We start from the raw sequence: 16,495 nt of genomic DNA, 5'->3' as shown, positions 1-16,495 counted from the left end.
AGCCAGTTATCTCAAAAGTACTGAAGGGGCTTGGGTGGAGAGTCCATAAGACTAGGTAAAGAGATAATCATAAATCCACTGCCCACCATTACTAGAAAAACATCAAAATCCATGGTTTAAAGACAACAGAAAGTTTTTATTAATACATTCATGTATTTTTTAATGAGGTTCACTACCTGTAATTCTCCTTCCTCAGCCTTTCGAATCGCTGAGATTTATAGGCATGCACACTGTGCCCAGCCAATAATCTTTTTAAGTAAAATAAAAATAAAGAGAACTGTCTGTCAATTAGGACATATGGTTATCACTCACTTCCCAATTGTACCACAGTCAATAATCTTTAATACATTTTATAAAATTACAGTATTCGAACATGACTCTAAGTTTTGTCTGGCCCATTTCATGCTAAAGAACTGGCTGGAATTTCATTGTATTTAGACAATGTATTTGGATCTGCCCTTTGGGGTCTGCCCTAACATAAAAGCTAAGCAGTAAACGAAAAATTCACTCTAGCAGGAAAAGAGTCTCAAAGAGAAAGGAAATCATCCTGCTAAGTAGCTGACATTGAGGTGTAAGAAGAAGCTTTTGATTACTTAGTAAGAGAAGCATCCCTATGAATTAAAATGCTGGACACAGAAAATAAATGACTTTCATATATGGTCCTCAAATTAAAATCCTAAGAGTAGACATTGAGAAGTGCTAGCTTTTATCTGTAGTGGAGCTGCTGTTTGCAAGGCCACATTCCAGAGAAACAGCAGGGACTTGACAATGGTTAATAATTCTCCCAGGAGAAGCTGGAAGCCACCTAGCTTCTAAATGACATATATTAAACTTGTAAACTTGAGAAATTCACATGAATACCAAAGGATTAAAATCTGAGATATAAAATCTGAAGTTCAGTGTAAGTTATGCCTTAGGTGCTTATTCAAAAATCTATGCCCAAAACAAAACACAAGTAGCTATAATTTTTGGCTCAGAATGTTACAGTTATAAAAAGTAGTAAATTATTTTACCTTATTTCTTCAAATTACAACAGATTCATTAATAAATTAAATATACACATACGTACTTATAGATTATATATAACCACATAAATTAAGTCCAAAACGATTTACCAACACACACACACACACACACATACACACACATGCTTCCAGGCTAGGAATCACATATAACAGACTTTAATTTTATTAGTTTATTAATCTATCAAGTCTGCAGTTCCCTTACTGTACTAAAATGAATCATAAGCATTCCAATGAGTAATGAAAGCACAAACAAGCCCTACACCTAAAGTACACTTAAAATTTACCCAGTTTATCATAACAATCATTAGCCTATGGGAAAGAAAAGCTTCTGTGAACCAATTATTATCCAGAGGCAATAATATTTTCTTAAGAAAGTGAAAAGTCACGCTCACACATATAGATCAATACCTTTCCAGGGACCCGGAGACTCTCAATAGCACCGAGATCACTGAGGCTCTCTGGAGGGCTTTTCAGACCCTTAAAAAAATAAGAAGACAAAGAGAATTTTAATTGTGCTGAAGAACTATGAAAGGACAGAATATGCTTAGTAAAAATGAAAATTTTCCTGCTTCAAAATACAGAGAACATATATTCTAAAAATAATCATCACTTAATACCTGCAGTATTATTCTGAAATCAGGTAAGGATGTACTTTTAGTGTCTTCAAATAATGAAGTATTATACAGCACCTTTGCAAAGAATGGAAGTCTACCTTCACCAGGGTTTTAAAACAACCAAAAGAAAGGAAATCCATTTTAAAAGTGTTCTATAAAAGTACTTATCTATTAATCATAAGCAAATTCACCTGGAAAAAAAGGTTCAAGCAATATTATTATTATTCACAGATGCAATATACTAACCAACTGAGCTATTCAAACATTTTAATAATGCTAATTACTTAATTCATACATAAGTAATCTCTTCATCTTGCTTGATTATTTCCCACTAATGTATCTAATTCATGTTGCCAAAATTATGATTTAAATTCCAGGTCATATTGCTTTCTACCTCTTTTTTAGTTCTTTGGTACCCTGTACTTCCTAGAAGAATGTCAACTGAAGGATTCTGAAACCTTTATATGTACTAAGGGAAATTATCAAGACAGAAAGAACTCAGCAATTTAAATTTTCTTTAAAAACCTTTTTAAAAAAAATAAGCTACTCAAGGGGCTGGGTTGTGTTTCAGCGGTAGAGTGCTCGCCCAGCACATGCGAGGCATGCTGGGTTCGATCCTCAGCACCACATAAAAATAAATAAAAATAAAGGTATTGTGTTCAACTACAACTAAAAATATTTTTTAAAAATAAGCTACTCAAAATAGTAATATTGGTCTTAGGCAAAGTTAACTAGTACATAAATTTGAGGAAAAATTTTCATAAGTCAAATTGTCCTTTAGGCGCCCTATCTTGGCCTTTGGTTCTCAGTAACCAAAACATATAGTATATGTTGATTATTTGAAACTTAAAATAGAACTTGTTTCTCTTGAAGACATAAAGGTGTGTTTTATCTTCTGCATTGTAAACCAGCACCAATCAAATACATGATTTTTCTTAAGACTAAGTGCTGTCTCACCTTCAATTCTTCCATTACTCCCAGAATACCTAACCTATCCCCCACCCAACTATACCCTTTTCTTCCTCTGTGTGGTGCTCCACACACCCCACCCCCTGCCCCACCACCCACACACAGGGACACAAACACATAAAAATAAGAAAATAATATACCACCTTCAGAATTATCACCTCTATGAAGTCTTCATGAACTCCTATGCTTCAAAGAACACAGTATTTCTCAGTATAGACCAAGGATCACCTCTACCAACACCACCCAGGCAACTGTTTTTTGTTTTTTGGGGTTTTTTAGTTGTAGTTGGATACAATACCTTTATTTTATTTATTTATTTTTATGTGGTGCTGAGGACTGAACCCAGTGCCTCACACATGCCAGACGAGGGCATTACCATTGAGCCATAGCTGCAGCCCCTCACCCAGGCATTTCTGGATTAGAACCTGAAATCTGCATTTTAACTAACACCTCATGTGACTCATATGATCACCCTCATATGATCACTGACATTTCTGAATTATAGCTAAACATTTTCCAGGACAATAGCTAAGTCAAAGTTTTAAATTTCTCTTTCTCCCAGACCTTAAGTAACAAAGAAAGGGAGAGACCAAGTGTTACTTGCATGTATAGCCTGGTGGCTAGTAAAATTCTAGGAACAGAATAAACACCAATGAGTCAATTACTGGGTAGAAGTTGTTGGTCAGGCTCCAGTCTTCAACCAAATGCCACACTGTTCCCATGGGAACACACAACAGACTGCAGAATTACGTTACCAGGAATGCTTGCTGGAAAAAGAAAGGTCTATTGCAGATCTCACATGAAAATGTGCAGCGGGATAAAACTGTTGTTAGTGTGTTCCTAGGCTGTGTGTTTTTCTTTGTCTCTATTTCTCACCAACGGCTATCTTGCGGGCACACCATCAAAGTGGCAAAGAATACATGACAAGGTAAGTACCTACACTTTTATGTGCAGTTCACATAACACTATATATACAACCATGTATAGGCATCAACACACTCACGAAATTAGACTTCATAATTTTATTCAAAGTCATGGCCACCCCTAAAATATCTTAAAGTATAACTGCTATATCTTTAAACAAACATTTTTAAAAGCAGAGATCTGTTTAACTAATCTAACAGAAATCCATGGAGGAATATATCATGTCCAATTTTCTCTTTCCCTAGCAGTGTTCAGTAAAGAAACTGATGTCTGAAATGTAAATGTGATATTTCCCAGTATCCAGAAAAAGATACTAATTCATGGCAACCTTCTGCCAAATTACAAAATAAGAGTAACAAATGAGAAACTCTGTGTGCAACTCAGATGATTTGTTTCTTTTTCTTTTCAACAGAAATGAATAGTGTTTATACTCAGTCCCCAATTTCTCTGGCCCTGATTCTCTTGAACCCACCCAAATCAGGCTTTCCTCCCCACCACTTCATGAAAATACTATTATCATGTCACCAATGATCTCCATGCTGCTCAGTAGAGTGGAATGACACCAGGAAGGAGCTTCAGAGCAGACTATCTGGGTTTGCACCCTCACTCTCGCACTCAGGTCTTTAACAACTCTCCTTTAACAATCCTACCTATGAATTATCTCCTAATTATAGTTACAGCTCATAGTTTGTTAAAAGTAGTCAGAGCAACATATGTAAGGAGCTAAAAATGCTATGTGGTACCTCACAAGCATTCTTTAAGTATTAACCATATTCTTAACATTATTATGCACACAGAGAATTATTTTTCTTGATCAAAACAGAAATGAAGAGGAATTACATGTTTCAAAGCACATCTAACACTCAAATGTACTTCTGAACTTTGACTATCAGTTTTATAAGTTCCTACTAACAAACATGGAATCATTTTTATGTTCTATTTGTGCTTTTTAAAGAACAGTCATGGGCTGGGGTTGCAGCTCAGTGGTAGAGCGCTTGCCTGGCATGTGTGAGGCACTGGGTTCAATTCTCAGCACCACATATAAATAAATTAATTAAATAAATAAAGGTCCATTGACAACTAAGAAAATAAAATAAAATAAAGCACAGTCATGGTTATACCTAGTAGTCTGCCTTTATAAACTGAAATTTCATTATGATCATTATCCTTTATGTGATTCTTTATTCTTTTTGATAATTTCATAATTTTGTATGTTTAAATTAATACAAAATCTAGTATCATTAACACCTGTCTCTATATTTTAATTATTTGCCCAAATCAGATTAACACTTCAGACTACTTCAGTTATTTCTATGTGAATCACTATCTATTTGTGAGACCAGCAATTAATGTTCTATCATATCAAAAAAAGCACCCCAATCAGGCTTTCTTCCTCACCACTTCATGAAAAGTGCCACTGTCATGTCACCCATGACCTTCTTGCTGCCCAGACCAAAAGCTCCCTCTCACCCTTACCTTAGTTGGTCAGTCTGCAGCATTTAACACAGCTGTTCACTCCCTCTTTAAAATTCTTTACATGGCTTCTAGGATGCACTCTTCCTGTTTGTTGTCTTTATCCAGCATTCATTCTACAAATACTTATTGGGCATCTGCTATATGCTAGAGACCACTGGGATGCTTAAGACTTCTAATCTCTTGGCTGTTCTCTCTCGTTCTACTGTGCAGAATTCACCCTTCTCCTTTTGACACTGAATTCTTAAAAGCTCCAACCTTGGACTCTTCATATATCCACATTGACTACACTGGTGATCTTAACCAGGTTTTTGCCATCAATAGTCTTGTAACTCCTGAGGTTTTATCTAAACCTGGGATTTTTCCCCATAAATTCAGATTCATTTGTCTTACCATTTTAGGCTTTCAAATTAAAAAGTTTAAAAGCCATTTCCACTCAAAGTATTCTTCCCTCAGTTTTATCCACCTCAGTAAAGTGGCAAGTCCATTCTCCCAATTACTGGAGCCAAACCATCTGGAATCATCCTCTTTCCCTTAATCCCAAGTCCAATTAATCAAGAAATTCTGTTAAGTAGACATTTATCGTATAATCACAATCCAACCTCTTAACACATCTACCACTAGGACCCCGAATAAACCCACACACTTCTTACTTGGATTACTGCAACAGCCTTCTTACTAGTCTTCTGTTTCCACTTCCCACTCCCCCTGGCCTGCTTCTTCAATCTACTCTTAAAACAAAGGTCACAATGGTCTTTCTGCAGTGTTAGCATCATATTCCTTCACTCCTCTGCTTGCCAATTCACTCAAAATAAATACAATGGCCTTCCTATGCCGTGTAAGGTTCTATGTAAGTTTGCTTCCTGCCCTTCGCTCCCTAATCTCATCCTGACCTCAACTCCTACTATTTTCTCCTCACTCACTCCACTTCAGCTATGAGGGTCTCTTCAAGTTCCTCAAACATGTCCCTGCCTCAGAACCTCTGCAATTGCTTGTCCTCCCATTGATATCCACATGATTCATTTCCTTACCTCCTTCAGGTCATTTTTATGGTTCTATTTCACTCTTCAAGTCATCTCCATTACACAGACCCTACCCGTCTTCCCAAACCTCCTGCTCACAGCCAGAGAGCCAGGATGCCATCTCTCTGATGCAATCCATGAAACTCTAAAATTACAAATAATCCCAAATTGCCAATCCCAAATTTACTCCCAGGACTTCCTATCCTCTTTTCCTCTATAGCATTTATCATCATGTCTGCTTTAGCACTTGTCTATTTTGCTCACGGCTTCATCCCTCAAACTTAGAATAGTGTCAGGCACATAGTGCTCAATTCAATTTGTTGAATGAACTGAAAGAACAGAGGCCAGCATAATAGAGAATGATGGAACAGATCTAATCTAAACAAAGAGCTAACAAAGCCCTCCCTCCTTCCCACTCTTTAAAAATAAAGATCTTGGAACAGCTGAAATGCCAACATACTATAAATTTCATAGACCTTAATTTCAAGACTTTGCACATTAACTCAACATATATGTTAACATAATAAACATAATAAACAACTTTGTGGAAGTCAAGACATAAACACATATAATTCGAATGACTTTTAAAAGCTGTGTAAAACTCCAATTTTACTTCACTTTTTACACAGTATAGTTCCAGCTTTTCATGTATGTTCTTCAGATTTTTCTTCCATTCCAATTAAACATAGATAAAAGCTACTCAAATTCAATAAGCAACTGCCTGAGGCTGAGAAATTACCATTTTTAGTACAATCTCATTACATTCAAGAGATATAAACTTAATGTCACTGGTATCTAGAATTTTTATTTTTTCCTTTCCTACTATTTTTCACAAAGAAAGATCCAAAAACAACAAGCCACCCAAAACTGTTTTATAACTGTGGCAACACTGCTACCCCGAACTGTATGGGAAGCAACAATCATGAGAGCACCAAACTTAACTCATGAACAGAAGTCTAAATTCAGCAGTCCAAAGGCAGTTTATTAGTGGTAGGACATACAAAAGTGTAGTGTTTTAAAAGTCAAACGATAGATAACAAAACATTTGCTGAACTTCTTGAATTACTGTAACAGTCTGCTTCCAGTTTTCCTGCTTTCCCACCATGTAGCCAATGCAAAGGTCTGTATGGTCAAGCATTTTTTCCTTTGATATGCCTAGAAACTGCACTATTACTACCTTTATTTATTCCTTTCACTTCATTTAAATAATATAAACATCACCACCAGGATAACCCCTAGAGGAACACATTATTGTTCCTGTTTCAAAGATGTGAAAACAGATGCTTAGAAACATCAGGTAACTTGCCCAAGATCACACAGTTATCACAGGATGAAACAGGATCCAAACTCATTATTAAGTAAAAAGTAGTAGGAAGCTAACTAAGCACCAGTAGACAACAAATGTAAAGAATGCTAAAATGCTACTAACCCCTTTGCAAATCTTTTTATTGTTCACAGAATTTTTATTTTATTTTCATGATTTCAACAATGTAATTTCACAAAAGCAAAATAATATTGCAAGGATCATTTTCACTGTCCATCAAAAATAATTTGTAACCTGTTCAGATATCTCTAAAATTTTAATTGTCAAATAAATAAGAATTTGAAATTTATGTTCTCTTTTAATCGTGAAAAAAAAAATCACAAGGGCTGGGGATGTAGCTCAGTGGTAGAGCCTTTGCTTAGCATGCATGAGGTCCTGCCTTCAATCCCTACCACTACAAGAAAGAAGGCTCAAATGAATATTTCACTAAAGGATTTTCCTCCACATTCTCCCAACTTCTCACGTTGATTTAAAACTAATATAAATTGTTTATTTCGTGTTAAAATAGTGAAGAACTGCCAATTCTTTTGAAATACTGGAGTTGAAATAAAGTAAGTCAGGTCAGTAAGTACATAATAGAAATGCATACCAATTCGTGCTTGAAGGAAGTTGAAACCTTATTAGGAAGCCTTAACATAAACGAGATAGGTTACAAAATAGCCAAAACTCTTACTCATGAATTATCATTTTGGCAAAAAAAAAAAAAGCCTCATCTAGCCATGACAAAAATATATTTTTTAAAAATAAACAGGATTCTCAAGTTTTAGCTTACTGATGATACTCATAATAGAATCGTAAGATAGGATGAACAAAGAATTATTTTCATATGCAAAAAACTTAGCTACAAGGTTCCAGAATTTGGCCCAAAACACAATTCTACCAATTCTGTCTTCAAGTCATTTGCTTGTTGGGTTCTGTTTCACTCTTCAAGTCATCTCCATTACACAGACCCTACCTGTCTTCCCAAATCTCCTGCTCGCAGCCAGCCAGCCAGGATGCCAGGATCCCTGAAAGACAACTGGTGCTGTTCTGGAAAGATGGCAAAAAGGCGAAGAGGAGAAACAAAGCCAGCCTGATTCCCTCACTAACCCTGTCTAAAGAAACGCTTCTATGAGGGCCTTATCCACTTCAGCAGGAATCCAATGTAGGCAGCTCAGGTGAATTTTACAGGGTGCGTCCCAGCTTCCAAGTCCTCCTGACACCTGCCAACACCTCCAACTTAAGTCTCCACCCGCCGCCGCCCAGGGACCGAACATATCGCCTCTTCTCCCAGCCGAGATAAAGGAGGCCTTTGTTTCAGCCACCGGGACTTACCTGTCGGGTCATGAGAGATTTTATTTTTTGCATGTCGAAGTCGTGGGGAGATTACCATGCCGCAGAGAGCTAACAAATCACACCGAACCACCAGACAGCTGGCGCCGACACAGGGAAGCCATAGTGGACGGTCACGTGGAGCGCTGACCCGGGTCAGCCTTCCTTTCCCGGGGCATGCTGGGAACTGTAGTCTTCCGGCCGCAGCGCAGAAGCGGTGAGAAGAGCACCGCCAGGTACTACATTTTCCAGCAAGCTAAGCACCGGGTGCTTCCGTTAAGCCTGCAAATTTTACATGTTGAGTCTTTTCGGTGGTACTTGCACTTGATTTCTCTGCTTTGGCGAATCTGAACCCGAAGTCTTAGGTGACCAGGCTGTGAACTAAAGAACAAACACTGAGACCATGTATAAACCAGACTGACAGGTCGCCCGCTGGGCGTGTGATAGAGTGAACCCCAGCTGGTCTAGAGGGGTAGGGTGGGAGAACGTGAGACTGACGGGAAGGGGAAGGACATACTTGGTGAGATCACCTGAAAACCTGGGACTTCCCAGGTGGCACTGGGTTTGGCCTGAGGAAAGGTGTGCTCTGAGTTGCCCAAAGCGTCTGGCCACTAGTGGGGAACAGTAATATTGAGGTTATTTTTAATTTTGAAAGTCTATTTGATCTCTCAGAAACTTTTAATTTCTAAAAATTAGGTTGTAATATTTGACCTAGGATTTTGTAATTACAAAATGATTATGTAAGTGGGTGCAATTTTGTAAATTATGAAGCACCATACAGTTTTGAGGGGTTAATAGTCATAATTCTGCCCTGTTCCCTGCTCTAGCGGAACCACCTCGTGTATACTTCTATCAGTATCAAAGTGCTTAGCAATTCCTTTTGCTATTATGTTTACCTATATGCATCTCTGGCTCTGTTATTTTTAAACCCTTAGAAATTCCCATCACTTTAGGGCAATTCTAGTTTAGTTCATTCTTTTAATCTTAATTGTTAGGCTGTTCTTAGTTTACTAAAATCTTCAATATTTAGAAGTTTCTATATCAAAAGAAACAAACTCCCAACAATATTAACATATAAAACAAACCAGAATTCAATAAATATTTGTTGATCATTGGGCACAGAGCAACACTATATTAAGCAATTTAGATGAACAAGGAAGGAGTTCACAGTTTAATTAAAAATCATATCTTAGTGGTGATCAATTCCAGTAGTTCTGATTCTGAGTAGTCAGGTTCACTTGAGAAGGATCCTGTTGTCGTTGTTATTATTTTCTTAGGGGTTGTTGGTTAGTTTAGGTCTTCAGTGATTCTTAGAGGCAACCCAGCTGTACCACTTAAAATCCATTCTTTATCGATAAGAGAATTAATCCATATAAGATATAGAGGCCACACATTTCATAACACCTTAATCCAGGTATAGAACCCAAATTCAGTCCCAGAATTTTCTCTTTCATACACAAAAAAAAATGCACAGTTAAGGTGATCAAAAAAATTTGGAAACATAAGTGTTTTGCATAACTATTAGACACTGAGAATCAAGAAAAGCATTACAACTTTGTTTTACCCTAAAGCTCCACATTTTAGTTTACATCTTATAGTGAAGAAGGTAGTAAATACAAACTTCTAAAAGTGCAAAGGCTTTAAGTACAATATTGACATGTAAAGTTAATTTCTGCTGGTTCTCTAAATAAACTGTATCAACTTACCCTAACACTTTATAAAATAAGCCATAAATGATGCATTTTAGCCTGATAAAATTTTTAAATGCCCTAATGAACACTTTTCAAAAGATGGGATGTTATTTTATTCCCATTTAAAAAAAAATGTGTGTGTGTGTGTGTGTGTGAGAGAGAGAGAGAGGGAGAGAGAGAGAGAGAGAGAGAGAGAGAGAAAGAGAGAAAGATTTCTTAATTACTTTCAGTTTTTACTGGTGGTAGGCCACAGCAAACGAGTGGGTAGTAATAATGGCCTGCAAACAAGTCTTGAGGAAAAGCTTGCTGAACTTTAGTTCCTTAGTGCCATTCCTGTTTTTGCAGATTGGAAAATTACAGCATTAACAATAAAGTAAGGGCATATTTCTGATGGCCCAAACAGGAGGGAACTCTCAAAGGCCAAAAAAGAGCTGAAAACCTCATGTGGTTAGGAAAATAAATTTCTTCTCCTCCTATAAATACCAGAACAGTGGAGAAGTTCAGCCTGTCCAGAATGATGTGACCATACTTCCTGATCAGGCAATAACAGAAAACAGAACACTTCCTGAAGGTAAAGCTGTGGCTGAGAAGAGTCAAGAAGGAAGACATTGCCACATAGTCAGCAGCCACAGAGGGTAGATCTAGGCTTCTGGGACCCAGTGTTGTAGACTTTACAATACAGGAGTGAATGCAGCACAGGCTTGGGCCTGTCAGCCAGTTCTTCCTGTAAACAGTAACCTTTCCTAGGATCTAATTACAACAATAAGAAAATGCTTTCTTTCCTCACTTTTTCTTAAGACCTACTGTTCTATGTTGATATTGGCATTTCTTTTTTTTTTACCTTTATTTTATTTATTTTTTATGTAGTGCTGAGGATCAAACCCAGGGCCTCGCACATGCTAGACAAGAGCTCTACCGCTGAGCCACAATCCCAGTCCACATGGTGTTGGCATTTCACCACCTCTAGTTATCAGTTTTTTTTTGCCATTGCAAAATATTCAAAGAACATAGATTAAAAATATGGATGTTTGAATTCATGTAGTAGTCATTTGGTATATAAAGAAAGATCAACCTTATAATTAAATAAACTAGACTATAAACTATGTAATGTGACTTGAAAGAACACGGTCCTCCCAATACACACACACACACACACCTACCTGCACAGGACCACATATACTTTCATATACAGTTATAAACACATACCCTATCCCAGTGGCTCCTTGCATTGCTTACAATTTAACCATGAATATAGCTTGTTTTAGGTTAATCACCCTTCTCATTTTAAATATAAGTATAAATATAAATAAGTAAACAGGTTAAAGGCCCTTTTTTCCCTAAGCAGTATATAGTAGAGCAGAGTTTTCCAGGGGGTTACAAGTGTGATGTGAGATGTGATGGTGAGAAATTTCTTATAAAAACACTTCAAACAATTTTTTTAAGTCACGTAAAAATTGGCAACAGTTGAAGCTAAATTTTGACATTGCTTTGAATGACTTCCTGAATAAATATCTGAACTGAAATTACTGCAGCAGATGAGAGGTTATAACTACAAACCTACCGCTAGAGGGTGTTTTGTGCTTATGCCACTTAGTGCGTCCTTCACATGTGCTACACAATATTGTCAGTTTTTTAATGTGTGCCATGACATGAAAAGATCACAATTATGGTTCATCTGGTATTTAATTAATTTATATAACATCTACTATCTTGTATCATAAAAGGTATATTTTTAAATATAACAAAAACAATAGAAAAAATACCACAATATAAAGTCATTAAGTTGAATTTATTTCATTTCAGGAAAACCACAATATATAGTCTTTATTTCTCTCATTTGCCAGTACCCAACAAACTTCATAATGAGCCATCATTTGATTGGAAAACAGTATAAAAAGCTTATTTAATGAAAGCAATTAATATTTTAAAACAACACTCATCTGAATGGTGTGGAAGAGCTTATGTGATATCTGTAGAACTCCCTATTACTTTACGAGCTGTTTTTTGTGCAATCTAATATCAAAATTTATGTGCATTTCTTTTTTATTCTTTTTTAAAGAGAGAGAGAGAATTTTTTAATATTTATTTTTTAGTTTTCAGTGGACACAACATCTTTATTTTTATGTGGTGCTGAGGATCAAACCCAGCGCCCCGCGAATGCCAGGCGAGCGTGTTAACCCTAGATGTCAAAGATCCATAAATGGATAAGACTGTTGTCTGGTTCAAAGGGCTCAGAGGGAAAATAAACAGCTAATCAAATAAATCGAGGTTAATGAGATAGGTGCTATAACAGACTGTGAACATGATATAAAGATAATGCAGAGGAACTTGTGGTATAGTTATTACTGGGCACTGTGGGTAGCTCTTTCTGTTTTTCTGAAGCATGGAGGTATCATTAAATGACAGACCTCTGAAGAGGGCTCAGATTTTTTGAAAGTCACTTTCTTTGCCTACAGAATCTCTTATAGACAAGTTGGGAGCCTTGCTGCAAAGAATATTTCTAAACTTGGACTCCAAAATAACTGTCATTACTTTTTGACTTCTAATTACACTTGAGCAATATTTTTCCTTCCCCTCTTGTTATTGAACTTCTTCAGTGGACATTTACTGTTAAAACTGATTTATACAAAGAACTTTACCTGACTTGATACTGATTTGATTATAAATTTTCCATTTTGTAGTTCAAGTCTTGGACCAGAGCCTTCATGCAAACAACAGTTAACCTATAACTAAGTAAATTAAGCAGAAGTGCTCAGTCTACCTGCTTCCATGACAATGAAGAGGCTAGGCTAGTCCTGTAGGACTCCACAGTAGAGGCAAGGTCTTTTCTGGATTACTGGTTCACTTCCTTTCAAGTTCCAGCTGTGAAAATGGGTCTTTAGATAATATCTGTTGGCATAGGCTTTTGTTATAATTATGTACAATCCATGCTTCAGCCCCTCTTGGAAACACACCTGTGATTTGCTTTTAAAAATTAGATGAACCCACGGATTCAACAAGACCATAGGAGTCATTTGTAATAGGAAAGATTTGATAGAAAAATACATTTTTAAAAGTACTCTTATGCTCTGTTTTGATTATTTGGTATAATTTTCACATGTTAATTCTTGGCTTCATGGAGATTTACAACTGCTTAGAAGGTATATGAACTAATTTTCATAGAAAAAAGTCTTAAATTTCAAAATAATGACATAATTTTAAATACTAGGAAACCAGCTCCTGATTTTGTTTTTTATAAAGGCATACTGTTTTTCAATAAAGTCACCCCAAAGAATGTTTTCCTTCGTGTGATTATTAATAACTAAGAATAATTTATAAAATATACTGACAGTTACTGATAATCACTAAGAAACTATTCTGAAAGTCATAAGCCAATATTCTTGCAAAGCATATAACAGGTGTTCCCACTCCCTGTGTCCTTTGTATACACATTCATTCTGTATTCAAATCACAGAAGCAAGAAGCAGGATAGGGTCTGTTACCTCACTGCTAATTTCCCTAGCAAATAAACCAGCAGCTGCTGGTCCATGAACCAACTTACCACTGAAAACAGGGCATTGTATACATGGGACAGGATGCTTTCATGGAGCGTCTCAGCAGCACAGGTGGGATCTTTCAATGCAAAATATACCTCCTTCTCTTAGGTAAGGCTCTGCATGAATTGTGTTTTAGGTATTTGGGGCTTTGGGGAGGGGGAAGAAGGGGTCTAGTTTTATTTTTATTGTGAGCATAAGGTAAATATTTGCTTTAGGCTGTAGATTCTCTGAGATAATTGAAGAGCAGGTCAGAACCTTTTAACAATAATGCACTGTTCCAACAAAGAAGCAGGAACATTTAGGAGAAATGAGTTTCAATAAATAGATTATCATTGTTTTCTTGGAACAACAATTATTGTCAATAGCACTCATTAAGAAAGTTAAGACATTATTAAAATCTAATGAATTTCTTTTTTTCAGAGTTTACATATAGGTTCAATCGTCTTTTAATGCATTTATTTTGGCAAATGTTCTAATAGGCCATGAAATTGGAACCATTTATGATTAAATTAAAAACAATTTATAGAAGTGTTTTTTAATTAAATATATTGCCTTAAAGATACTTTTACAAACTGTTAATTCTGTTAAATCTGCCTTATTTTAAATGACCTATCTTGTTTTATGAAATATGGGAAAAGGGTGACAAAAGGGAGAAATCTGTTAAAAAGGATGATTTTCCCTAAATGCCTTTAGCTTTTCTCTTTCCCAATGTCTAGTCCTATTGAAATTTTTCTGTATTTTAATGTTTTTCTCATTCTCCTCTTTATCCGAAGTGTTTAAAGGAGTATTTCCCAAACATTCCCACAGTTTTTATCCATTGACATTATTTCACCAGGGGTTCTCTTTTCCCATCTTCCTATTTTTAGGTTTTAAAAGACAAATTTGTTTCATGTTTTGTTTACTTTCAATGATAGAAATTCAAAAGAGATTTTTATTCCTTAATTTTTAAGGACAACTTAGCAATATAAACCGTTTGCATTTTCGACTTTTTCAGTTAGTTAGTGCTTTATTTTCATGGGTATATTTTGTTATACTTTTGTTGTAAATGTGGTGCTTATTCAAACTTATATCTAATTCTGCATATATCTCGTGTACATGAAATGTACGGTCTGTAAATGTTTTGAAGTGTTTGAGTTTCCCATAGTTGTGATTGTTCCAGTTATTATAATGTTTATATAATTAAATTCAAGCCTGTAATATATTTTTTTATTTTTTGAAAAATTGAACATTACCATAACTTAAGCATTTTTCTTAATTTTGAAAGTATCCTGTATGTCCAACTGATTTTTAATTTTTGAACAATAAGACTGCTGTCATTTTATAAGTGATGTTTTTATAATTGGCCTTGAGAAGAACTTATAGAAAATTCAGCTGAAAAACTTGACTGAAATAAAATTAAGGTGTACCACAGAGAAATCGCATATTCATAGATAAATAAAGTTATTATTATATCTCAAGATTTTCTTTCTTATGTAAATCTACTTTCTCTGTAGATAGCCTGTTTTAATGACAACTGTGGAAATCTTTGTTTTGTGTTTTGGAGTAATGAATTTTTGTTTCTATCTTCTTTTTTTAAAAAAAGTCTTAAAAATTGAAGCCCCATAGAACTTTTACTATCTATTGAAAATACAGTTTTATAATTTCTATTTTCTCTGAAGATGCAAGCATTTATTTTCAGTCAACAAGAGTTCTGTTTTGCTTACTAATACCATGCATGGTAATGGGAAAATAAATGTCAACTATTTTGAGCTAAGGTAGAGGTCACTTTGTGGAGCCTAATGTTTATATTCAATACAGTGAAACTGGTCCAGGGAACTTTTTGTTGCTGGATATAGATAAATTTTACAGTATAATTTCAAGTGTTCCTTAATACTGTATACTTTTAAAAGATAACTCTTTTTATATATATTAAGATAGTCTGTAAAAGGGAAATTTTTCTATACTTTTGTATAACAGATTGTTAATGATTATCTATGTTTCTATTGATGTTTTAGATATAAAAAGTTTAAAAGTTTTCCCTTTTTAACACACTAATTATGGCTGTATATCTTTTTGCATTTTCTATGTTCTTGAAATACTTCACAATATAATTTTTATTTTGATTGCAACTATTAACAGATACTAATTTTACAAATTAATGGGACTCTCTGAAATAGCCATACATTGCATATATCATGTTTGGAACATGTCTGTCTTCCCTACTTCTACTTTTTACCCAATCTTTCTTTTTTATTCTAAGAAATTATCAATGAAGGGGCTTTTGCTGGGCTCAGTGGAGGAGTGCTTGGCTAGCATGCGTGAGGCACTGACTGGTTTGTTCCTTAGCACCACATAAAAATAAACAAATAAAAATAAAGGCATGCTGTCCATACACAACTACCAAAACAACACTTTTAAAAAGGAAATTATCAATGAATCTAATAAATGTTTCCACTTAATTCCAAATATTTGGACTCTAAAAAGGAAGTTAACATTTCTTTAATTTTATATTATGTGCTTTCTTGAAGCTTTTTTTGTTCACACAGAGGATGACTTTATAAAATCAGTAGCTCTAGTCCTGTAAAGTTCTTGAAAACCCCTCAAAATTAAGCTGTTTTTTTTCTAAA

At 35.4% G+C, this 16,495-nt stretch overlaps 2 protein-coding genes across 3 annotated transcripts in view; one reads left to right on the top strand and one right to left on the bottom strand.

Annotated features, from left to right (window-relative positions):
- Vps50 (VPS50 subunit of EARP/GARPII complex) overlaps positions 1–8,803 on the bottom strand; it is a 116,729-nt gene extending 107,926 nt beyond the window's left edge. For both annotated transcript variants that reach the window (XM_076861192.2, XM_076861202.2), the window contains exons 1-2: positions 8,666–8,803; positions 1,434–1,502 (exon numbers count right to left, since the gene is read on the bottom strand). In XM_076861192.2, the coding sequence (XP_076717307.1) occupies positions 1,434–1,502; positions 8,666–8,698 (102 nt within the window). In that variant the 5' untranslated portion in view covers positions 8,699–8,803. The remainder of the gene's footprint in view (positions 1–1,433; positions 1,503–8,665) is intronic.
- Positions 8,804–8,871: 68 nt separating this feature from the next.
- The window catches only part of Hepacam2 (HEPACAM family member 2), a 41,676-nt gene continuing 34,052 nt past the window's right edge, over positions 8,872–16,495 (top strand). Inside the window, exon 1 of the mRNA XM_076861169.2 lies at positions 8,872–8,898. The gene's annotated coding sequence lies outside the window, so the exon portion shown is untranslated. The remainder of the gene's footprint in view (positions 8,899–16,495) is intronic.

Source organism: Callospermophilus lateralis, chromosome 1 (assembly GCF_048772815.1).
Source record: "Callospermophilus lateralis isolate mCalLat2 chromosome 1, mCalLat2.hap1, whole genome shotgun sequence".
NCBI classification, from domain to species: domain Eukaryota; kingdom Metazoa; phylum Chordata; class Mammalia; order Rodentia; family Sciuridae; genus Callospermophilus; species Callospermophilus lateralis.
The sequence above is the reverse complement of the archived record's forward strand: the minus strand, read 5'-3'. Positions and strand labels throughout refer to the sequence as shown.